This window comes from Poecilia reticulata, chromosome 11, assembly GCF_904066995.2.
Source record: "Poecilia reticulata chromosome 11, P_reticulata-male-v2, whole genome shotgun sequence".
NCBI lineage: Eukaryota > Metazoa > Chordata > Actinopteri > Cyprinodontiformes > Poeciliidae > Poecilia > Poecilia reticulata.
Genome location: NC_088840.1, coordinates 28,419,554 through 28,444,962, shown reverse-complemented (window position 1 = coordinate 28,444,962; position 25,409 = coordinate 28,419,554). Strand labels below are relative to the sequence as shown.

General features: G+C 38.2%; 3 protein-coding genes across 5 annotated transcripts; 2 read left to right on the top strand and 1 right to left on the bottom strand.

Annotated features, from left to right (window-relative positions):
• Nucleotides 1-43: 43 nt before the first annotated feature.
• On the top strand, nt 44-6,490 carry gja9b (gap junction protein alpha 9b). The gene is made up of 2 exons (XM_081612420.1): nt 44-1,434; nt 3,468-6,490. The coding sequence occupies exon 2, from the start codon at nt 3,486-3,488 to the stop codon at nt 4,992-4,994; it is 1,509 nt and encodes a 502-aa protein (XP_081468546.1). The 5' UTR covers nt 44-1,434; nt 3,468-3,485; the 3' UTR covers nt 4,995-6,490.
• A 58-nt stretch (nt 6,491-6,548) lies between these two features.
• On the bottom strand, nt 6,549-10,186 carry mycbp (MYC binding protein). Its single transcript, XM_008422897.3, has 5 exons — nt 10,036-10,186; nt 9,675-9,747; nt 9,225-9,273; nt 6,825-6,957; nt 6,549-6,741 (listed from the first exon to the last, which is right to left on the bottom strand). The coding sequence occupies exons 1-5, from the start codon at nt 10,048-10,050 to the stop codon at nt 6,679-6,681; spliced, it is 333 nt and encodes a 110-aa protein (XP_008421119.1). The 5' UTR covers nt 10,051-10,186; the 3' UTR covers nt 6,549-6,678.
• A 652-nt stretch (nt 10,187-10,838) lies between these two features.
• LOC103472996 (sialin) lies at nt 10,839-24,329 on the top strand. Of its 3 annotated transcripts, none has more exons than XR_001777039.2 (11): nt 10,839-11,012; nt 14,161-14,296; nt 15,346-15,563; nt 16,035-16,268; nt 17,155-17,329; nt 17,406-17,524; nt 18,605-18,766; nt 19,711-19,843; nt 19,917-20,064; nt 20,511-20,736; nt 21,302-21,390. XR_001777039.2 is itself a non-coding variant. In XM_008422893.3 (11 exons), the coding sequence occupies exons 2-11, from the start codon at nt 14,221-14,223 to the stop codon at nt 21,843-21,845; spliced, it is 1,512 nt and encodes a 503-aa protein (XP_008421115.1). In that variant the 5' UTR covers nt 10,848-11,012; nt 14,161-14,220; the 3' UTR covers nt 21,846-24,329. The 3 variants fall into 3 exon arrangements, 2 of the variants coding, with proteins under 2 accessions (XP_008421115.1, XP_008421117.1); XM_008422893.3 differs by lacking the exon at nt 20,511-20,736 and adding an exon at nt 21,690-24,329 and having other exon boundaries at nt 10,848-11,012; nt 21,302-21,392; XM_008422895.2 differs by lacking the exons at nt 10,839-11,012; nt 20,511-20,736 and adding an exon at nt 21,690-24,329 and having other exon boundaries at nt 14,185-14,323; nt 21,302-21,392.
• Nucleotides 24,330-25,409: the final 1,080 nt, after the last annotated feature.

The window sequence follows — 25,409 nt, the reverse complement described above, 5'->3', positions numbered from 1 at the left end:
TCTGGAACAAAATAATCGATTTCCTGTTAATGGAGCAGCAGCCGGAGGAGGAATGAAATTAAAAACACAGCAGAGAGGCGGCCATGTGTGAAATCGGACGCGTCTCATTGATCCGCTGCTTGACGAATGAACGTGCAGGTACTGCGTCACTTCCCGTCGCCTCGGCGGGAACCAATGAAATCCTGACATTTCTTTACGTCCCGCCTGCAGCTGGACTGGCGCGTCTCAGTGAAGCAGAAATATTTTGATCAGAAAAGTGGAGATTGGACCAATTAGAAATGATTTAAACAATCACGGAATAACCGACTTGACCCGACAAAGAAAACTGTTGCTTAAGAATCTCCACAAGTTGGAATATGATGAAAAAGTTGCATTTTGTTTCTCATTTCTAAAAATAAAACTCGTATAGATCCATGACATCTTTTTTTTATTGATCAATTTGATAATGGCTACAAAGGCCACGCTAAGAAAATAAAAATTAAAATCACTACAATAATTAATATTACAAGAATTAAGTCAGAGTAATACGAAAAAAGTCATATTACGGTAAAGTATTAATAATACGAGATATTACTTTTCTCGTTATTTTCTTGCTAAATAAATTCTTAATACAAATTGGATTTTCCTTGTGAAATAAAGGTTAAATAAAAATGCTATTTTATTTTTTTTCTTTGTGGCCCAAATACTTCGTCGTATATACGGTAGTTTACAGACAACCTCCGCCCCCAACATAAAGAAAATTTATTATTGTGAAAAGGTTAATTATAAAGTTAAGTGGAAGAAAAAAGTGTGCATGGTAGGGAAAAGTTGGCAGGAAGTTTCTGAGCTCTTCATGCTTCTTTCTGCTGACGGATTTATGGAGATGGTGCTTTTATTTCCTAGCAGGACTTGGTACCGACTCGCCACTAACGGTACCAGAACCGGGTCCAATAACTTTGGTATTCCTGCTTGATTTTTAATCTGTGGGACATAAAACATATTTATTGCTGCATAATGGCCAGATGTGTTTTTAATAAGCGCTTGGGTGTTTTTTGTTTGTTTGTTTGATTTTAAGACCCAAATTACAAAACAAATGTGAATTTTGCATAATGGGCTCAATTTAATCCATGTTAGAGTCTGGATTATAATCCAGGTCGGAGGTTCTGTCGGGTCCTGGTTTTTCCACCCATTCGCCTCATCTCAGACGAATCAACCCGGTTCGGGGTCTTCTGGGTTCAGCCAGCAAATGGCGGAGCTGGCTGCACATTTTCACCTCTGGTGACCGGCAGGCGGTCGGTTCATACAGCTGCGAGGGAAATGGCAGCAGAACCGGGCCGCGGTATCGATCGTTTGGGTCCTGAACAACCAGAGCCGGCAGGGATCGATCCGTTTTAGTCCGGTTCTGAACCAGCACCGACCCACAGCAGCAGCGGGATAATTCTATTTTATGTCGAGGTGAGTTTCAGGTGAGAGTTGACACTTTTGAAAAGATTTGAATGCATTTTTTCATATTTGAAAATTGAAGTGTGCTGGAAATGTTTAAGTTATAGAGACGCTTTTCTGGTGATATTTTCTATCTGCTTTTATATTAAACTATTTACTCTGTAGGCCGATTCTTATTAGATCTTCGCATATCTTTGACTTGATGTTCTACGTTTGTTTAAAGCTCTATGTTTTTGTCACAATACTAATAAAATCAGAGCAACGCCACAGTATTGATTGTTTTGGTCTTTCCATTAATTAAAGTTCAGATAACCAGAGCTGACAGGAATCCGTTTCAATTATCGTTTTATCAATGCGTTGTTCATGAATGCATTCAAATTATTAAGTTCATATAAGTAATATTTTTTTTTAAGTTGTACTGTAATGTGAGATCATTTTTAAATATCCCCTCTGTCCTGGGAACATATTGTGATTTCCCAGGATTTTTTATTATTAATATTACTTTTTAGAAGGAATATTTTGTGAAGTTATCGGTGGTAATTTACATGTAGAAACACTGTCGTATCGAAAATACCTTGTTGAAAACGGAAGTACATTCTCCAACTGCTGGAAGCGAACGGCTCTGGGTGGCATTTGTAAAGTTACTCTTTATAAATGCAAAAGTCTGACATTTTTAGATTAATCTCAGAAATGTTCAACTTTAGAAACAAAATAAAGCAGCCCTTGCTACTTGAAAGCAATAATTTCGACTATTTAGTCTGTCACAAGAAATAAAACCTTCATGTTTTCACAATGTTATTTATTCATTAATAAATGTCAGTTTCAAGCTAAATGTCTAATTAGCATGCTAAAATTAGAGCTAAATATTTAGTTTTAATCTGAGTATTGGCTCTGACCTAAATGTACAGCTAATATGCAAATTCACTTGCCAATAACCGAAAGTGGACTACCAAAATAAAAGGTGGGTCTGGCATTGCTAATTTCAAACTCATCGTTGTTTACTACAGCGTTTATTTTGATAGTCAACTTCCAGTTATTAGAAAGTGAATTTGAATATTAGCTCCATATTTAGCTATGAACCGAAAGGTTTGAGAAGGCCCTTGCTACTTGAAATGTATAACAGAACTAATTATTTAGCACACTGGTTAGTTTTAAGATAAGTAGTTTCAAATTACACAGAAACTAAGTGGTTAGTTTGAAGCTAAATGTTTAGTTAGAATCTGACATTTATAAATGAGTGAATAACATGGTGACATTGTGACTGTGAAACATTTTTCTCTTTCGACAGACTAAACAACTCAAATTATTTCTGTTAATTTCTGGCAAAAATGTTCGCATCAGTAAATATAATGCTGTTAGTTGACAGTAATCATCTTCATTTTCACAAGAGAGCAATGTCACGTTTGGTGCCGTGTTATCCAACCAAACGTCCTTTTTCATATGATGGCTGAGCATGTTGGCTGTATCCATTAGTTACAACCCATCGATCCTCTCTTGGTCCACCAATAGAAGACTAATCTTTGAGTATTTATTGACCTGCCACCAATCAGCTCACAGTGATGCAACATCTTTCGAGTACAGGTAAAGGAACCGACTGATAGCTTCACAGAGCCTTACTTCAAACTGTACTTCACTCCACAGAGGTCCATGTGTATTTGAGGCAGACATCCGCCATGTCTGCTACTTTGTACTATCCAATTGGATTGTGGGAAATTAAGTTATGTGTCATAAGAAATGTGGGCAATTGGCATGCTAGGCTATGAATTCCCAACTCTATGTGGACAGCAGAGTCCGCTCGACTCAGAGTACACACAGTACGTATGTGAGTTTTAAGAGGCAGGAGCTGAGCAATGTACAACTGTTCATCTCCGAGTCCACAAAAGGCATCATTCAATTTGTGCCTCTTAGTGGAGTTCATATTGACTGGTCCACATTGTGATATTTTAAACTTGTCCATATGAGCAATTGATGTACGCTCACAGTCTGCATCTTTTCAAGTCTTATGTGTTAACAGTTCTAAATGCGTGTTTCTCTTTCAATTCCAGCCCTGCTAATGTAAAACAATGGGAGACTGGAACTTCCTTGGTGGGATCTTGGAGGAGGTCCATATCCACTCCACCATGGTAGGCAAGATCTGGCTTACTATCCTATTCATCTTCCGGATGCTGGTGCTGGGTGTGGCTGCTGAGGATGTGTGGAACGACGAACAGTCCGACTTCATCTGCAACACGGAGCAGCCTGGCTGCCGTAACGTCTGCTACGATCAGGCCTTCCCCATCTCCCTGATCCGGTTCTGGGTGCTCCAGGTGATCTTCGTGTCCTCGCCCTCCCTGGTGTACATGGGCCATGCCATTTACCAGCTGCGTGCTCTGGAGAAGGAGCGACACTGCAAGAAGGTGGCTCTGCGCCGGGAGCTGGAGGCTGTGGATGCAGAGATGGTGGAGGTGAAGAGGAGGATTGAGAAGGAGATGAGGCAGCTGGAGCAGGGGAAGCTGAACAAAGCCCCCCTGAGGGGTTCGCTGCTGTGCACCTATGTAGCTCACATTGTCACTCGCTCAGTGGTGGAGGTCAGCTTCATGACAGGTCAGTACATCCTCTACGGACACCGCCTGAACACGCTGTATAAGTGTGAGAGGGAGCCGTGCCCCAATGTGGTGGACTGCTTCGTCTCCAGACCCACGGAGAAAACCGTCTTCATGATGTTCATGCAAGCTATTGCTTGCATCTCACTGTTCCTCAGCCTACTGGAGATCATGCATCTGGGCTTTAAGAAAATCAAGAAGGGCATCTTGAACTACTATCCTCACCTCAAGGACGACCTGGATGACTACTACGTTAGCAAGTCCAAAAAGAACTCTGTTGTGCATCAGGTGTGCGTTGGAACTTCAGTGGGTCGCAAGAGTACGATTCCCACTGCTCCCAGTGGATATACATTACTGCTGGAGAAGCAGGGCAATGGACCCAACTACCCCCTCCTCAGTGCTTCCTCTGCCTTCGTCCCAATTCAAGGGGATCCCGGTGCAAAGCCAGAGAGCCACAAGGACGTCAAGGAGGGAGTGCCAAGCCCCACGGAGCAGAACAGCAACTCCAACAACACCAGCAGTGAGACACGCTCGCCTCCTATGGACAAACAAGACGAACCAGAGGATCTCTCCTCACCCCACCATGACGACCTGGAGTGTGGGAGCTCAGAGTACCCCACCCTGCCTGTGGCAGACACCTCCTCCTCCACCACGTTGTCGGGCATAGCAAGGAAGACACGGCGGCTCAGTCCACCATGGAACTGCTCGACGGTGGTGGAGGGGAACTGTTCGGACAGCGGAGATTCCTACCATGGAAACAGCAGCATGAAGCTCCGCAGCAGCTGCGCCGGCCCCAGAGCCAGGATTGTCTCCAAGTCGGACTCGAAGAGGCCGAGCAGGTCCCAGAGCCCAGACTCTGTGGGGGAACTGAGCTCAGTGTCTCGACACAGCCGGGAGAGTAACAGTCCTGTCACTTCTTCACCGAACCGAAGAGTGTCGGCGGCGAGCAGCGGGAGCAGCAGACGAGCCCCGACTGACTTGCAAATTTAAATTGGACTTAATTTAAATGTGCTAAAAGTCCTGATCCAGTCCTTTCTTTATATTTTTCTTCCAGAAGTCCCTAAAATCTTTAAAGTGTTCTTGTTTAATTGTTCTCCAGGATTGTGTTTGGACTTTGGCTGCTTGTTCTGTCAGTTTCAGAGGAATGTCTTTTTGTTTGTTGAGGTTACTTCTCTCTGAATAATCCACCCCTAGATTTCTGAATGCAACAGCAGTCTTGATCAACAGTTCTTCAGGATTTCTGAAGGTCTTCTAGAGTTTTTCTGTGGAGGTTGATTTGATTTCTGACCACCATCAGAGGAATATTTTTAAAGCCTGCAATTCTGACCTATAAACAAGACTCTTAAACACAAGGGTTGTTTGGGCTTAGACTTGTTTTTTGAGGATGTTGCTCCAATTTGTCAGCTTAGTCTAAAGAAATCACTCAAATATCAAGGTTTAAAAGACAGAAGACAAGATTTTAGTACCAACTAGGTAATTCCCAATAGCTCTTGATGAAAGCATTGGCATACTGTCAATGATCAACTGAAGGATGATGCTTTCCTCAGTCAGGTCTTTACCAGATTAGTCCTCTTGTTTGTTTCCTACCTTGGTTTGGTTCATTTGTGTCGATGTGAACACAGCAAACAAGACTTTTAAGTTAAGTAAACAAACTACATATGTGAAAACACCCTGAGCCTAAAAAATGTCTGGGTACCAGAACGGGATTGAAACTAAGGGATCCAAAACCCAAAGGAGATCCCTGGAAGACCTTCAGGAAACCACAGTGGATGATTAACTAAGAAGTTTTTCAAGATTAAAGTAAAGTCTTGACTGAAGGTTTCAACAAACACAACTAGTCCTCAACCACTTTAAAATCGATCGCTGCACATCACTGACAGTTTACCGTTTTGATGGCAGAGGAAAGTTCAGACCACAACCACAGAACTTTCTTTTTGTACCATTTCCAGGTCAGTTTCAGGCCAACAGATCGACTTCAGCTGAACACAGACTGACGGACCACAGGGGAATGGAAAACCAACTCATTGATCTGTGATGTTTCAGGCACCATCATTCAAACAGACACTTTCAGTTCAGCGGTCTGGTCTGAATTTATCCAAACTTGGTTCAAACGCTCAGAAATAAAAAACAGAAAAGATGTCTGTTTTTCTCTGGACAAGTTTTCTGTTGCTTTCTTGCAGTCGATGTGAAGCGGACCCTGTCTTGTTACAGGGTCTTAGCGCCGTCAGTCACCCTATGTTTGATATTGCTCATAACTCTCTCCTTCTCCCCCCTTTGCTCTCTGTTACACTGCAGTTAGCAAAGCATACTGCAAATGTTAAGGCTAGTTAGCATAGCCACTGATGACATGGGATAAATGGTTTTCCTGTAACGCTAAGTTTCCCAGGGTGTCATTTATTCTAGGACCGCCTCTGGTTCCAACACTAAGATCTTGTCTGATTTTTTTTTTTTTTAATAAATATTATTTTTCTACTTAATGCTCAGAGAAACAGCTGTTATCTAAAATAATCTAGTTTTATGTAAAAAGTTGAGACGATGCAAACATGGCAGAAAATAGTTTTATTCGGGAGTAGCAGCTGGTTCTTATTTAACAAAAATCAACAGTCTGTCTTCACTGTAATAACGAATAATCAAATACATTCTATACAAAGAAAAGACAACTTTAATGTTCTTTTTATACCACGCCCTCCGGCTGCTGTGGAGCTCCCTCTTCAGGCGACGGCTCATACTGCAGCAACTGCAGGACGAGGAGAAACGGGAGGTTATGACGCTTTCAGCTCTGGACACACAAACAGAAACACCGACAGCCGAGCGCCTCACCTTGTTCCTCAGCTCTTTGTTCTCCTCCATCAGCAGATTGAACTTCTGCTGTAGATCGGCCAGCTCTGCGTGCAGAACCTCGGTGTCCGTCGGATCTGCACACACCACCCCCCCCAGGTGGACCTTTATGTAGCTGAGGTGCTGGTTAAGGTCCAGTTACAAATCGCAGCAGGCTGAGGAGGTTTAGGAGATTTACGACTCTTAAAAAAAACATCTGAACTCAATTGAAACTGCAGAATAGATCAGAAATGCCTTTTATTGACCCTGTAGTGCAAAAAGTTGAAACAGTTCTGCATAAATAAGGTTTGTGGTAGGGAATGGTTTCAACAGCAAATCATCAGAGACGGTAAAGATAATGTTTTATTATCTGTGTGCTGCTGTGTAAATGAAAAACAAACTTGAGCAAAAAGACATTTGAGCTCATAAAGTTTGCAGCTTTCTGACCTGAGAGTGTAAAAGATTCGATTTGTCTGAACTTGTCTGACATTAGTTAAATTCTCTAGAAATATAAGCCACGTTAAAAACTAAGAGTTCAAGAGTCACAAGAAGATTTTGTTTTTCCTATTATCATGTTGCAATAAATCAATCCATCGCATGATAAGTGAAAATGTGCTCAATAATTTCATTTGCATTATTTTGTTGTTTTTCTTTTTCTACCAAAAACTGGATGACAAAAGTCTTCAGTCTGGTGATTTGGTCTCAACTTACCATTTTTTAAACTTCATCATTTATTTTATTTGTTGTTTTGTTTGTTTACTTTAGATATTTAAAATGCTTTGAAGTTCCAGAGTTAAATGTTCATTTAGAGTTTATTGATCTTTGAGAATTACGCCATTACCATTATATTACTAGAAAATCGTCTCAAAGCAACAATATTTTTGTTAATTAAATGCAACTGGAATCAGACGAATCAGACGAGGCTGGGCGATATTTCTTAAAAAAAAAAAATCAAAGATTTATTTCATATTAAATTCAATTTCCAATTTTAATCAATTTACTTTTCCTAGAATTAAATTACAACTGTAAGAATATATATTCAAAAACTTTATTTCAACCCTCCCACTCTGGCAGCTGACCTGAATTTAACTAAATACAAGCTGCAAAACAAGATGGCCGCCCTGGGAGAGCTGACGTCACTCTGAACTACATAAACCCAAGGAGTGTATGATTTTCCAAAAATTAAATATTCATCAATAGAAATTTTATTCAATCAGTAAAACTGATTTACTTTTATGAATGGCCAGCAGTGATTTAATGTAAAATAACTTTATTTGTTGGATATTTTTATGTATTTGGTTGAAATTAATTCCAGATATTTTCAGACATTTGTCTTTTTATACAAACTGACTTTGATTAAACTTCTGTTTATTGCAGCCAAGCCACTGAATACGTACTTCACAGAACTACAAACACTTTGGTTGAACTTTTATGTTTTTAAGTAGGTTTATTTTTTTTTATCTTAAAAGAAAAATGTTATTTCAGTCTTTTGCTCCTCACTGCATGCTGTGATAATAAACCAAAGAGATATTAGCAGAATAATCCAGTTAAACTTGATATACAGGAGACACACTGCCTCTCCTGTCTTACAGCTATGCTGAATTTATTTAGATAAATTACTTTTCAACAGGGAAATAAGAGGGCAGACCTTTAAATACTAATTTAAATCAGGAACTTTACAGGAAATTAAGCTTAAATATTTCTCAGTACAGTTAAAACAACCTGAACATCAGAGTGACAGCGCCCCCTATTGGGTTATAGAGAGATTAGAATTGCTGGGTAGATGTCTGGTACATGGCTGCACAGTGGTGCAGTTGGTAGAGCTGTTGCCTTGCAGTAAGAAGGTTCTGGGTTCGATTCCCGGTCTTTCTGCATGGAGTCTCCATGTTCTCCCTGTGCATGGTGGGTTTTCTCCAGGTACTCCGGTTTCCTCCCACAGTCCAAAAACATGACTGTCAGGTTAATTGGCCTCTCCAAATTGCCCCTAGGTGTGAGTGTGTGTGTGCATGGTTGTTTGTCCTGTGTGTCTCTGTGTTGCCCTAAGGTGTCAACCTTAGCTGGAGAGGCAGCAGCACCTCCTGACCCCACTGAGGGACAAGGGTGCATCGTGTCCCAAATTAAACACAATTTGTGTGAGAACAAAAAAAAAATGTCTTTAAATTACAGAATTTAAGATCCAATCAAACAAATCTGTTACTAAATACAGTCAAAATGTTTTGAAGATTTACAGTGAACATAAAAACAACAACCCCAAACTTTCTGGGCAGGAAATCATATTTTCCTTAAAGTTTGATTAGAAATAAACATCACGGTTCAGGCAGGAGCAAGACCAAGTCTCAGTCGAGATATTAGAATATAAATACAACATTTAAACAATATGTTATTTAATTTAAAAAAGGATACTCAAGTGCATTGTCTGGTTTGTCAGGTTCTTCATAAAGAGCCACAAGCACTGCAAGATAGAAACTGATAAATCAACACAGTACTGAAACCTTCATGTAATAACATTTAAATACGGCTGAAAGTTTGTGCAATTACACAAATGTGGTGTTTAATAAACTGTAACGCTTTGTTTTATTTTGTTAAAGGTTCACGTTATATTTTGTTAACTGTGTAAATGAATTCATAGCACAGATTTGTTTGAAATATTGAATTTAGAACAAAGATTCATTTTCAACCATTTATGCCCAAACGGATTCATATCAACACAGGCAAGGCTGTGGGAGAAAAATGTTAAAACAAAATGCTATTATTTTTAACGTTACAAATCACAACATCTGTGTTCTTGCAGCAACTTTCGCGCATGACTGAAGCAGTTAAACTAACAAGTGACTGAACTTCCTGTCCACTCACCGCTGGTTAAAGAGTCCAGAACTCCTGATTTCTCCAGGTATCTTCGAAACTGTTCTCGCTTCGTTTCTGGGGCCTAAAGCAAAAAATCAATAGAAGCTGTTGTAATTCAACGTTAAAATACCCGGAAACCTCGGTTACAGAGGCTCCAGAGGCTTTAAAGTTGACATAAAAGCTGAATATAAAGCAGGGGAGGTCTCGTGGTGCGTTCACGGCCAAGCTACACACGATGCTAACCAGTTAGCTAATGCTACATTAGCATAAAAATGAAAACATACAGCAAACGTAACAATGTAAAAAAATATATATATATACATATACGTATTAGCGATAAAACAGAGCAAGACCCCCGGGATTTACTCACCCTGAAGCTAGCCATGAATGCTGCTAAAACTGTTTGGTTTAAGGTGGCAAATATGAGACAGTTCCAAACTGAGCCTCAACCGTTAGCCTGTGGTGCTTACCCTTCCGCCTACAAACAAGTGGTCTGTTGCCATAGCAACACCAGAAAACAAAAACATTTTTCGAAAATAAATAAATAGAAAATATAAATAAAATTAAAACTGGAAGAGAAAAGTGGCTAAGAGCTGTCAGGGTTACTGAAATTACGGAAGCATTTTTAAGTAATTTATTCATAAAAGACAGTGTAGGGTAATTACATTTATAATACTATAACGCTTTCTAGGTCTAACTACAGAACATGATATACTATTAAAAACAGAATAAAAAATATATTCAGTATATTTATAATAATTGTGTTTTAGATTGGTGTATTTAAAAAAAAACAATAATATTAGAATATTTTCAGAAATATTGGGGTATTAAAAAATCATGTAAGCCGAATATTTTCTTGTTATATTTCGCTTGCTATAGACTTTCAAGTGTTGAAATACACTTTAAAAAGTTAACTAAAACGCAGCAAAAACTTTAAATTGTGACGATTGTAAAGAGAGTTTAAGAATCATTTGAAGACGTTTTTTTTTTTTTTTAATATATGACAAAATACTACATTATTAAAACTACAAAAAACCGCTTTTGTAATTTAATTTATTTAAAGTGTTTATTCACATCTGTAGAACCACCGCTAGCTGTTAAACAGATGAGCACAAGGAGCCAATCACAAGCGTCAACGTCATAATCCTTCGTACAGATTGATAAATCATTCCTACCGCACTCACTTCCGGGTCTCAAACAAGGCGTAGCGCTTCTCGATGGTTTGTAGATCTGTTTTCCCCGAATCGTTGTTCCTCATGTGACTTTGTTGAAAAACAAGCAGCTTTGTTCAGCTTTTGTCTTGCCGGGAGAAACTTTATATTTATTCGCTTGATTAAAATTAAGAAGGTAAGATTTAAGTTTGTAAATACAGTTACAGGTTGTTACTTCCTGATACAGTTACAGTGAAGTTGTATACTGCGGTTACCTGTACTCTTCTCAGATCAGGTTTCGGTTTTTAGTGTCTCTGACAGCGATGATAACTGACGCCCTTCATGTCTAATTTTTAGTTTAGTTTTCTGTAAATGCATTACTTTAATATGTATATTAAAGTTATCTATTTTAGGCCAACATTTCCCAGTATTCTGTGAGTTTTTTTGATTTAAGGAACAGAAGCTTAAAGTTAACGTGTTAACATTAGTTTTGCATTTCACTAACACATAAACACTGAGGATAAAACTCACAGTTGGGTGATACGGTATAGTTTAGGCTTTTTTATGCTGTGATTTTACAAAATACATAGTTTTTTATTTAAAATAAATCTAGTTTGTGCATGTTTAGGTTGACGACATGACCAAACTCACACTAATCCTGTTATTCGGTTGGCATGAAATAGTAAATATTAAAGAAATGAACTTTAATATTTTAACCAGGTTTCTCTGAAGCATTCAGGTTTTGTATTTTGTTGCTGCCAAAGTTGTTCTTATGATGTCACCAGAAGTAATAAGGTTATTTTAGGTAAGTTAGATTTTTTCATGATGAAATAGCAAAATAGAAAAATAAAGCTAAAAACTGACAATTAAATGTTGTTTTTTAGGTGACCTGAAGTGAGTCGGTTGATTTTTACAGACGGGTCTGAAGTGAACCTTTAATCCTGGTATATTTAAAAACATCATGTCGGGTTTCTCTGGGCCCTTTACAGCGTCACGAGTTTAAAATACAGACCAGATAACCAAATGTTTCCAAGTCAGAGCTTTATTTTGCTATGTCCTCCCAGTTTCCTCTTATTTTTGCTAATTTGTCCTTTTCGCATGAAGTTCATCTGAATGTCAAAGACAGAATGATTCGGTTCAGAAACTCATTGATTGCTCCTGGCAGGAATCCTCGTGATGCATTGGTCTCATACTTGCCGGGACTTGCTTTAGTCATGTGAAAAATGATAAATATATGTTTTATCTCCGCTTACAGAGGCATAGATAATCATAAACATCTGATAGTGAATTAAGTAAACTACACAAAAAGTTTCTTTAGATTAAAATATAAATTGCTGCAGTTTGATGTCTCTGATTCCAAGAAGTTGGACCTTTTTCTAATCTTTCAAAGCCGTCTTGGTCAGCAGTTTTTCAAGGTTTTTGGATGTATTTTTCAAAATGTTTTTTCAGTAAATTATGAAGAGCTCATCCTGAAGAATCTGTTACGTTCTTCCACAATTTGTCCAAATGTTTTCCAGCAAACCAACTTTCTTTTCCTTCAGCAGTGGAGACTTGCGCAGTGAGCATTCGTAGAGTCCACAGTTGAGTTAAGCACATGTTGTTTTTCATAAATAAAAATTCTCGCAGGTAATTCCGGGTCTTTCTGAAGCTCTTTGTGAGGATTTCTTAACTTCTCTGCTTCTTCTGTAAATCCTTCCTGCTTCTTAATAAACAACAGTGAGGAACCTGTTTTACACTTGAGGTTTAATTTGAACCATTTTACAAACTCATAAACACCCAATCATTTTCCCCTGATGTGTAAAAACAGCAAAAAAGAGGATGTACTTTCTTTCTTTACCATGACTTTATCTACTTCCTGTTTCGCTCCAAGACATTTCAATAGTTCCTAATTACAGCAAAGTTCAATTAGGAACTTCCTCAAAGTCGCGGCGCTTTGTAACAGCAAAGCTAAACTAAATGTCAGGCTGTTGTCAAGGCGGTTCTGACCCAGAATGTTTGTTTAATTTGCAGTAGATTTTGCATAAAAGCTGAAAAATGTGCAGAAAACAGCTTGTTTTTGTTGATGTTGCAGTTGCACATAATGAGGCTTTAAAAGTGAAACAGGCCCACAGCATCACCCAACCTCCACCGTGCTCATCATTGACTCACCTGGAGTTTTTGTTGTTGGAAAGTTTAGTCTGATTCAGGTGAAATCCCTGGAGAGTTGAGCAAACTTCACATGTTTGTGACAGAAGAGTACCAGTGGTAAGTGTCTTACATAACAACTGATGGTTGCTATGGAGACTTGGTGGCCAGGCCTCTCACAATAAACAATTAGTCGAATAATAAATCAAGATCAGCTGGTCATATATATCTAAAAGGGCAGTTTTGTTTACAGACTTCATAATCCATTTTATTTATATTTTTGGTTGTGCGTGTCTTTTATTTCTGTTTTATTTACTGTTTTTGTTGTTTATTTTATTAAAAATACATTCGTGTAAAGGACAGGTGTAAAACTCCAGTCCTCCGGTGTCCTGCAGCTTTTAGATGTGCCTCTGCTGAACCACCAGAATAGAATAATTTGGTCATTATCAGGACTCTGGAGAGCTGAACTACACAGAGGAGGTAATGAAGCCGTTTCATTCCAGCGTTTTGTACCTGTGGCACATCTAAAACCTGCAGGACAGCAGAGGACTGGAGTTTGACACCCGTGGTGTAAAGTGTTCCTTATAATATGAAAGTTTATGAGTCTTTGAAAAGACAAACTTGCATTATTATGTCGTTAATATATTATTTAGAATGGTCTCAAAATAACTAATTTTTTGGACAGTTTGTTGTTGTCACAGGCCTGTTGGTGGCTCTCATATTTTGATGCAGTGATGTTTGGAGATGTTTTTGTGTGTGATGGAAGATGCTCTTTGCTCCTCGTTCTGCCAGTAGCTACTATTTTTTTTATTCCCCCCCCCACTGAATAAAATTAAAAGTTGTATTTCTCTGCATTTTTCAGTGATGTTGTGCTACTGGATTAAAGTTAGGTTTGTCTTAAAAGCTTTTTACATATCAATGGTTGATGCATCTGTCTTCATGACCGAGAAAATGTCCGCAGATCTTTATATTTTCTGATGAAAATGCAGGTTTTGAAAGCAGCAGTCTGCTGTTAAACTGTGAGCTGAGCTTCACTGGATGCCACTTGTTGTCTATCAGAACGAGTTCAGATTACTGAAACAGGAAGTGGTACTGTGAATCATCAAACTGCCCCAACATTTCTGCAGAGTTTCAACAATAATCCCGATCAGCTGAAACTCCGTCACGCGTTCATCTCGCTTCCTCTCTGCTTTGTTGACGTTTTAATGACTCGTTTCCAGCTCAGCATGGCTCAGTGACAGCGACCCACCGACCGAACCAGTCCGGCCCAGACGCCTGCCATGCCGCTGCCCAATGGCCACTCCATCAACACCGACGAGAGCGGAGACACCGAGGTTCTCCTGGGGAAGGACGCCGGTCAGTTGGTCGCATCTTCATTTTAATGTTAGTGTTAAAGCAAACAGCAGCTTTTTTCTCCAAAAGAGAAGCTGAAGATGGAGCTTATTATTATTATTATTATTATTATTATTATTATTATTATTATTATTATTATTATAACATCTTCCTTTTTATTTTTTCTTACTGGAAATTTGCTCAGATAAAACAACAACGATAATAGAATATATATACAAATAAATGACTGAATAATAAAAAAACTCACAAGAAATGTATAGATAGTATAAACATAAGTATTATTTCTTATTATTTAATAATAACACATTATTAAATAACAATATTTCATAATAAATGTTATATTTATTATTTTATTAATATAATAAAATAATAAATTTTATATTTATAGATATAAATGATACATATATTTATTATTATATTTAGTAAATTAAATTACTAATTTAAATAGTAATTTAAAATAAATGACTGAATAATTAAAAAAAAACTACAAGAAATGTATAGATAGTATAAACATAAGTATTATTTTTTATTATTTAATAATAACACATTATTAAATAATAATATTTCATAATAAATGTTATATTTATTATTTTATTAATATAATAAAATAATAAATTTTATATTTATATATATAAATGATACATATATTTATTATTATATTTAGTAAATTAAATTACTAATTTAAATAGTAATTGAAATTATTATTTAAATTAGTAATTTAATATTAATTTAAATAAGTGAATATTTTCGAAGCCATTACTTTGAAAGCGACACACACAAAAAAAAACCTGTTTCAGTTTTCTAATGGACAAAGAGCCTAATTTTTGGAGACGTGGACATCTCAGGACATCAACTAGGCCGATGGACAATGTGCCTAAAGACACAACTAGCTTAGAGCTGGTAGGTCCAAACATCACAGCAGAAACTATACAGAAAGACATTTTCACAGATTCTGCAACAGAGAGGATGAAAGGTTTAATTTTACCAAAACTCTGGTGAACAAAGCAAACGGGAGTCATTTGGACTTTTATAACATCCGTTCCCGTCCACAGTTCCCCCTCGGTGCTGCTCGGCCCGTCTCAGCCTCGCCGTCCTCCTGTTCCTGGGGATCTCCGTGGTCTACGGTCTCCGTGTCAACCTCAGCGTCGCCATGGTGGCCATGGTGAACGTCACGGACCCGGCCGGAACCAGGAACACCACGGCGGAGCCGGCGTGTCCGCTGCCGTCGGGACCAGAAAACGGCAGCAGCGCCCTGCAGCATCCGGACGGGGTGAGTTCTAGAGTTCCTCAAACTGCGGCTCCCCCTAGTGGTACGCGAGGTATTGCATGTACGCGTCAGTGTATTTGCTTTGACGTCAGCTCAAACTGCGACGGTCGCAGTTAGCTTACCAAACGATTGTGTTTAAAAATAACAATGAATAAGTGGCTTAAAGATTAAGTATGTAACTTTTATAGAATATATTTATTTACATATTTGTTTGGCACGAGGCAGATAAACTGAAAAAGTCGAGCTCCTCTGCCTTCTCCCAGTGCTAACTAAAAACAACCAATCAGAGCCAGGAGGCGGGACTTGGCGCTGTCAGTCACAATCTCATATGGAGCTGCTACCTTTTCCCACTGTTCATTTTTGCAACTTGGCTTGTTTATAATGCTCTGCTCTCAAGTCGGCACTGCTCTAGAGAGACGTTTGAATGGACTCTGGTGTTTCTATCCCTGTTGACGGCTGATTGTGTCCCTACAGACACCCCAGTATCCCTGGGACTCAAAGACTCAGGGCTGGCTGCTGGGCGCCTTCTTCTTCGGGTACCTGTGCACTCAGATCCCAGGCGGCTACCTGGCCGGTCACTACGGGGGGAAGATCTTCATGGGTATGGGCGTGTTAGGCACGGCGGTCCTCACCGTCCTCACGCCGCTGGCTGCTGGGTGGGGGTCACGCTGGCTGTTTGCCCTGCGGGCCCTGGAGGGCTTCGGTGAGGTAGGTCACCTGGTTCTGTGTTAGTCTCTTAAAGGAGCGGTGGTACATAGGACCATTTTATAGCACAAGTAGCTATGGTACCTTCAGTTGCTATACTCTATAAATATCAAATATGAGTAAAATGTTTACGTCATAATTTAACACCTTGAAAATGTGTTTCTTTAAAAACTTCTGCTGTTGCTGAAACTCCGCCTCCAGGAAGTTATCACAATATGGCTCCTCTGTTAACCCTTTAATGAGCTCAGCAGATGTTTGCTAATTGCTGCTGGCTATTCTGAAGGAGCTGCTTTGTGAGGTGGAAGCTTGTTAGCTCGTAAACTGCTAACGAGGGGGAACTGTGTCCTTAAAGGCGGGGCTAGATCCCCCCAGGTGTTTTGCGCATCTGAATGGTTGCCATGGAGATTAAAGGATTTCTCAAATAGGCTTGAAAGAATCAAGACAAAAACATCTGGTTTGTTACCTCATTATTACATGAAATAAAGCTGAAAAAGGTGATTTTTTTCCAAAATACCGGCCCTTTAACAATGATTTAAAGGGGACATATCATGGTCTTTGTACCTCCATTTGCGTTTTTCCGGCTTCTAAAAACAGAGACTTTAACTCAGATGTCTTTTGAGTTAAAGTTTTTAGATGTCTGGAAAATGAACCGTTTCAAAGTGTAACTTCATAAATCAGAAGGCACTGCGCCGTTACCTAGCAACCCCAGCAAAACCCATCCTGTTACCTAGCAACGCAAACAGAACTCAAACACGTTTGGTCAGCTGATTTTACCGCTGAATGCGCTGTGGGTGCTGGAAAACAGAAGTGTTTTGTTGTTGTTGTTTTTAAATTTAAAAACTTACATTACCACTGCCACACATATTTGCAATTCATCATTTGTCTTCAGGGCGTGACGTTCCCAGCCATGATGGCGATGTGGACCCGGTGGGCGCCGCCCCTCGAGCGCTCCTTCCTGATCTCCCTGTCGGGTTCTGGGGGAAGCTTCGGCGCCTGCCTGGCGCTGCCGCTCACCGGTTACATCTGTGAACAACTGGGCTGGCCCGCTGTGTTCTACCTCTGCGGTCCGTGGCAGAAACACACAGGAATCGCCACCATTCAGCTCCTTTTTTATTAACGCTTCCCGTCCTCGTCTCTCAGGAGGCGCCGGGTGCCTCTGGTTCATTTTCTGGTGCATTCTCGTGTCCGACGACCCTCGAACTCACCGTCGGATCAGCGAACAGGAGAGAGATTACATCATAAACTCTATTGGAGCTCAGGTGAGCACCGACATCCTGGTTGTTTTGTTCAGCTGTATGTGTTTGAAACAATCGTGATTAATTAGTTGTTCAACTAATCGTCAAGTAATTAAGTAATCGATTAATCGTTAACTGGAGTATGCAGATTCAAAAGCAGGTCAGGTGCTGAAAGAAAATCGTACTCAATGCAGTAATTAAGCCAGAACTGTCAAAAAATACTAAAAATAATTTATCCTTTGCTACAAATGATCAAATGTTCACTAAAGAAATTATATTATTGCATTTTAGGCAATAAAATGTATATTTTTTATTTTTTTTAAATGAATTTGATTATTTGTTTATTTGTATTTTTTTTTATAGATTTTTAATATCTTATTAGGTTTGCAACTAACCAGTACAGTAATCAATTAACCTGTCTGTTATTCTGACGACTAATCAAATATTTTGATGATTAATCGAGTAAAAATGTTACATTCTGGAGATTTTTCATTCAACCAGTTAAACCTTTTTAAACAAAATTAGGAATATAGTCAAAGATGCAAACAGACAAACAATTCTGTTCTTTTTTTAAATAAAAAAACATTTTATTGCCTATTATGCAACAATAAAGCATTTTAAATGCAAAATATACATATATTGTTTAACAGTTTTGGCTTACTTACTGCTCTGAGTGTGTTGTTCTTTCAGCAAATGACTTGTTTTGAGTCTGTATAATCCAGTTAATGATTAATCGATTACTAAATTTGTTGACGATTATTTGAGTAATCGATTAATCACAATTAATCAGATTAATTGTTTAAATCTTGTAGTTTAAAACATAAGCTGAAGAGGTTAAATAAAAAGTCTGCAGAATGGGCCATTGTTTAATCTAATAGATTACTAATCTGCTTTTCAATCTAAGTGTTGGAGAAACTTTCGGCCTGTGGTTTAAAGGAGAAGTGAGGAGTTTTACAGTTCCTGTTTCTGCTTTTTGCTTCTCAGATCTTATTGTTTACATGTAAAACTCATTTTTTCATCAGTGCTAAACACTTCTGCTGTGTGTTGTTTTTCTCACAGTTTCCCAAATACAAGTTAAATTTGTCTGTTATCATTTCCCTTCAGGGCAAAGGTCACGGCTGGTCGCTGCCTCTTGTGTCCATGGGGCTTTCCGTCCCGCTGTGGACCATCATCGTCACCCAGATGTGCTCCAACTGGTCCTTCTACACGCTGCTCACCTCCCTGCCCACCTACATGAACGACATCCTGCACTTTGACCTGCAGTCTGTGAGTTTCTGCTGCTCCGTCGCAGAAACTCAGATTAAAAAACTACAACTTACCTGTTCAACCAAACTCAAAAAATATGAATATCGTGAAAAAAGGTTTGTTTTGCCCCTCATTTCAGAACGAGGAAATGTTTATTTCTTTTAATTTTGGTAATTCTGGCTCACAGAGAATGAAAACCCACAATTCAGTATCTCAGAAAGTTGAGTGGAAGGAAGAAATCTACCAGCAATGTGGCTAACTGCAGCCTTGGCAAGACTATGAGGCAGAATTCATTCAAGAATCTTGGCGTTAAATATTTCTTTAAGTATTTCACTCTGTTTGTGATGAATCTATATAATATTTGAGTTTCATTTTCTGAAATGAGAGACAGAAATACGGATTTTTTATTTTTAACTTTTTATTGGTTTAGGGCGACATTCATGCTGGAACCGCCATGGTTTAGCTTTTTCTATTTTTTTGGTCTAGAAAATGTTTTTAGTTTGATCTGAGGAACAAAAATTGAGAACTTTCTTCTAAAATCCTTGGTGTCTTCGGCCAAGTTTAACGGCTCGGCTGCGAAAGTTTCTGAATGTTTGTGGCACAACTTGAATGATATCAAAATAAAACTAATAAACGTAGTGAATGAAAGAAAAATACGTTGAGTTTATTAGGACCAGACATTTTCCATTGAAGATCTTAAAAATGTTTTAAAAGTGTTCATGCTCCTTTTTCTGCTTTTTCTGATGAGAGGATCAGTGACATTAATATAAATTAGCCTTTTGCGTTCTGCTCTGCATTTTGCTATGGTTTACAGATTGGATTTACTGTGTTGTAGCATTTAAAATTAACCTAATATAATTAGATTTTCATTTAAAACGTTCATCTTATAATGAGTTGTGAAGATTTCATTCCGTTTCTGAGTTTTGTGCTAATAATTGAGTGACTTGCGTCTCTGTGGGCGTCAGAACGGCTTCCTGTCGGCGCTGCCGTACTTCTGCAGCGTTCCGGTCTCACTGCTGTCCGGCGTGGCTGCTGATTGGCTCATCATGAGGCAGGTGTTCAGCATCACCAACGTGCGCAAGATCTTCACCTTCACAGGTCAGTGAGGTCACTCTTTCAGCCTGAACAGTCGAGCTGCTGGGTTGCCATGGAGATGCTCGTCTCCCTGCAGGCCTGGTGCTGCCGGCGCTCTTCCTCATCGCCGTCTGCTACGCCGGATGCAGCCACGTCCTCACCGTCACCTTCCTCACGCTCTCCACCAGCCTAGGAGGGAGCAGCTCCGCCGGAGTCTACGTCAACCAGATCGACATCGCTCCCCGGTGGGTGCCCGTTGCCATGGCAACCACTTCAGCTCAAACATGGAGTCACGAGCTAACAGATTAGCGTCTGAGCTGGAGATGTTGCTTTCCACAATATTCCTAAAAGAATAAATATGATAATTTTATTACAATAAATTAAAAAAATGCAGTTATGCATAAAATACTTAATGTCGTGTGGAGCCATCATTTCAGGCTAATCCATTGTGGTCAGTGGGCGGGGCTAACAGTTATAGTTAAATGTGATTGGTCTGCAGGCTAACCAATCACAGCTGAAGTTATTTTGTCATGAATAATATATAGTTATACAGGAAATAAGAGAGTTTTAATTAAAAATGATCACATTTATTTATATAATTGCGTATTTGATCAATTATTGACACATTTGTTTACAGCTGAGCTCTCAGATGTTTAAGCATCTATTGGTTTGTGGTTCTTTTGGCCCTCAGGAGGCCAAAAGAACCACAAACCAAAGGCCCAAAGGAGGAGCAGATGTGTTGCCACGGTTACCCACTGCTGAAGTTAGCAGGTTTAGCCGCAGGGAAGAAGCTAGAGGGTCCAGTAATCTGCAGAGCCGCCTCTTCATCAGGACGGTGCAACAGAAGCAGCTAGCAGAGCGTAGCTAGCATCGGCAGCAGAGGACAGGGACAGGCTGGAGCCAAGGTGTTTACTGAGGTGAATCAGTTTTATGGAGTCAACAGTTAACGATTAATCGTGATTAATCGATTATTAAAATGATCGTCAACTACTTTAGGAATTGATTCATCGTTAACTGGAGTATACAGACTTAAAAAACAAAAAGAACGACAGTCAGAGCAGAAACTAAGCCAAAAATGTATAAAAATATATACATTTTGTATTTAAGATACAAAAAAAATAAAACATTTTTTGTGAATATGTTGAACTCAAAACTCCTTAATAGGCAGTTTTAGCCTGGTTCTTTGAATGTGTCACCTGATGTCGTATAAAAACAGCTTAAGTGGTAGAAATAATCTGTAGAATAATCAGTAGGCTAATCAATTAATCATCAGAATAATTAGTAGAATAACTGATAAGTCATCAGAATAATTGCTAAAACATTAAATTAGTAAATTAATAGTTGGTTGCAGGCCTAATCCTGATCCGGTTTGTGTGTGAGAAGAAAACTGGATCATTTGATGGCAGCAGAAAGCGTCACAGCCAACACAGGAGGAAAACTTTAGATTTTTATCTACATATTTATTGTTTCGTTTCCTGGCAGGTACGCCGGGTTCCTCCTGGGAATCACCAACACGTTCGGGACGATCCCGGGTGTGGTGGCGCCGATCGTGACGGGATACTTTACAGAAGATGTGAGTCTCCAAGAAATCAGGATGCTGAAAAACCTCCAGCTTTTCTTTCCTGACTGGTTTGGTTTCCGTTTGTTCTGCTCTAAACTTTTTCATTCCTAATGTTTTCTTTTCCTCTGTTGGGTTTATTGAGGCTCCCGCATAAAAATAAGACTTTTTTTCTTGAAAGTTTAGCTTCTGAGTCATGAAAACAGCAAAAATAATTGTATAACCTCCATTTTTACTGTTGTTAATCATATTTTAACTCCAGAGGTGTCTGCAGTGGCATACCATGTAGTCTGACCTCTGACCTTTCTGCAGCACACCATAGCAGGCTGGAGGAAGGTGTTCTGGGTCGCCGCTGGGATCAACATCGGCGGCGCCGTCATCTACACGATATTTGGCAACGGGAAGATCCAGGCGTGGGCCGTCGAGGAGGAAAACGGTGAAGAGGAGGAAGAGGAGAGGGCAAGTTGAAGAAAAACCAAAGAGAAGCAGCGAAGCTCAACCTGGTGAAGGATTCAGGGCAATTAATCCACAGACTGACCTCAGCGTACAGTTTTCACATCTTTTGCAACATTTTCTTCTTGTTGGAAGTTTACATCGCTTTAAAAACTCTTTAATTCATCTCTGATTTCTTACTTTTTTGCCTTCTAGTGATTCAGATTTTCCTGTGGTCATTGGAGGGGGTCTTGCTCAGTATTTTGACTTTGGCTGATTTTTCACTCCGTATCAGTCGAGTTTTGGTTGCTAAGCCTCGTAGCTTCGACATGTGAATCATTCAGGAGTAAAAATGGATGAATCAGCACGACCATGACGCACAACAGACTATTTAGCAAGTACAAGTTAAACCGTGTTGCTGTGCTCAGAGTGGAAATCGGCTAACTTTCGTCCTTCAGTCAACCCAGAAAAACCCCAGAAATTCAACAGAAAATAGGATTTTAGGTGATTTCAAACTACGGGCAACAATATCGGGAAAAGCTTTGAATAATTTGGTCCTGAATAATACTTTAAATTATAATAAATCAGAGTTAATCCAGTTTATTGTATAAACTGTGAAACTTAAGATGATTCATGGCTTCAGTCTGGCGTCAGATTTCCTGGATTGTTCTTCAAACTGTTGTTGTCCAGTTTCTTATTTAAAATCTGGGATGATATTTGATATTAATGTTGCTGTTCTGCATCAGAGTCAGTTGCTGTGTTTCCATTGCAAATATGCACAAAACTTTGTTTATATTCTGCTAATGTTGAAAAAGCACAAATTTTTTAATTCTGGTGTTTTGATTCTGTAAGAAACACAATTAAAATCACACGTGAATAATTTTATTATTACCTGAGATGTATTAATATCTCAGGCGTCATTGAGGAGTTGGAGAGATAAACCTCGGATATTTGGAAGCGGCTTCATTTATCTGTAGCATTTTGGTAAAACTGCAGGCATCGACTTTACAGAAAAACAAACTATGGATTTAACCATTCCAAATTTTGCAGGATGATAAATTGTTCCAGAAGTTATTGTGATATTGTTTTAAGACCATTTTTAAGTAATATAATGGTAATAATGAAGGAACACATTCTTAAATATCAATAAGCTTTAAAATCTGATGAACATTTGACACTGGAACTCGTTAAATATCCAAAATAAATAAATAAAACACCAGAAACAACAAATAAACTGAACTATAAAGTCTCTGTAAACAAAACTGTCCTTCAAAAAAAGTTCCAGTTGAGTTTGATTAGTGTTTTAAGGCTATTATCAGAAATATTGTTTTTATTTTTTTTGTTTGTTTTTTATTTTTTAGAAGTTTATCTTCAGATCTGATTGGCTAAAAAGTGATAAAAAAAAAAAAAACCTTTGTATATTTAAATACTCGTTTCACATCAAATTTTTTATTATCTTATTTAGTTTCTCCTGTTTTCCAGAGGAAAATATCTCTCTCATCCCGGTTTAATTTATTTTAAATTATTATTAAAATTCGAGGTAATGTCCCACAGCGCCTCCTAGAGGTTTACAGTGAAGTAACAGTCTGTTTTTACCACTGTTGACTCCACAGACACAACAGCAACGATTATGTTAAAACATGTTGCCAAATAAAAATCCAGTTGCACTTATAAGATTTTTAAAAACGTCTGAAAAGAATAAAACATCTTAATGTGAGGAAATGCAGATGCTGAGTGGAGTTGTGGTGAAATCTGGCAGTAACCGGATCGTCTGAACCGTCAGTCAAATGGCTGCTGAACCGTTTCTGTCGGTTTGGTTTCAGACACACTGAAGCTGCAAAGATCCTCCACTGGCTGCAGATTTAAAGTTTAATTAACCTCAAAAACGGTTCAGGATTTAGTTTGTTTAGATGCTGTTTGCTTATTATTAAGAGTTAATGGTGATTCATTTTTAAAGCATGTTGTTGTTTCTCTAATTTAATCCACAATCTGTTTGTTACATTGCTTTTGGTCTTGGTACGTTTTATTTTTGTTTAGTTGTTTAACCCCAAACTGCACATAAGCTGCTTAGAAACGTCTCAGTGTCACTGAGAACAAGACGAAGTTTTCAGTCTTCAGTTTGACCAAATGTGTGAAGTAAAAACTGGATTTTAAAGAGTCGTTTAAAACTGAGTGAAACTCCTCAGACGGGACCAGATGAAGCACTTTCACCAGGCGCCTCATGTTTGAGCAGCAGCAGCACTTAAACTGGAGGCACTTTTCACTTCAACATTTTAATAACAGGATAAATGTAATGTGTTTTTTACATTACAAATCCAAATGTTTTGTTTTTATAAGATAAAAATATCATAATCTCTGCAAATGGCTGCAGAGAAATAAGTTGCACGTTGATGTTTATAAATGGGTGTAAAATGTACTTCGGTGATTTGAAAAAAATATGTAAAATGTATTTAGTTTTTTTAAAAGATGGGATTAAAAGAAGGATTAAAATTGCTGAGGATCTGCAGAAATTCTCTAAAATGTGTCTGGACTTTTCTTTTGAAATGTTTTATGTACATATTTAAACATGACATTTATACTCTTACGTTTCAGAAACAGATCCAGTTGTTTAATTCTGGTCGTAACATTTTAATAATTCACACAGTTTGAAGGCAAATGATCACATTAACCTGTTTTTATATTAAAACGTGCGGTTTGTAGAGACGTCCTTCAGGGGAGCAGTTACAGTAAACAACCACCAGGTGGCATAATACAATAAACATCAGTTTCTGTCATTATTTGTGCAAATTGATAGCAACAATAATTCTTATTTGAAGCTCCTTGTATTTCTTTTTTAATTTTTATTATTTGGCATGAAATACATTTCTTAATGACATATTTTACAAATTAAGGCAGTTTCCATCATATAAGTAGTATTTTGATAGTTTTATTAAAGATCTTCAATATTGTACGTGTATTACAGATTAAGTAGTTCACTGTTATGTTTTAAGTTTTAAAAAAGGTGCAATAACATAAAATAAACCCCAAATTATCTACTACTACACAAATAATTTAAATATAAATTTGATTTTAATCTAAATTTTTACCTTGAAAACTTTGCATCAGAAAAAGATTTTTTTTTTTTACTGTTTATTCGAATAAACAGTATTCTGGATGAACAGGATGTTTTGTTTCTTAATGAAGGAACTTCGTCTCAGCATGAAGATTATTTTAATATATATGAATTTATGAGTTAAAGGAGTAACAATACAGCTTAAAATAAAATAGAGGAGTCATCTCTTCTTATCACTTATCTCTTCAAATTGAATCACCTGAACCTTGTGAGTTTTCAGCTTAAAGCAACATGTCATATTTTTGTTTGAGTGCCTCCAGAAAACACATATTACCTTTAAACTCATCAGCTTCAACAGACGACATTTGTAAAAGATTATTTAAAACCTTAGGTGAAAAATTTAGAGTTTGCAAAATGTATCTAGATTCATTTTTTATTACTAGTTACGACATTTCCTTTTAAATACACCTAATTTTAAACCCATTTACGTAAATTTTTATCATTTTATTTTCCTGGACTGACACCGGGCTCGCAGTGGGATCAATAAA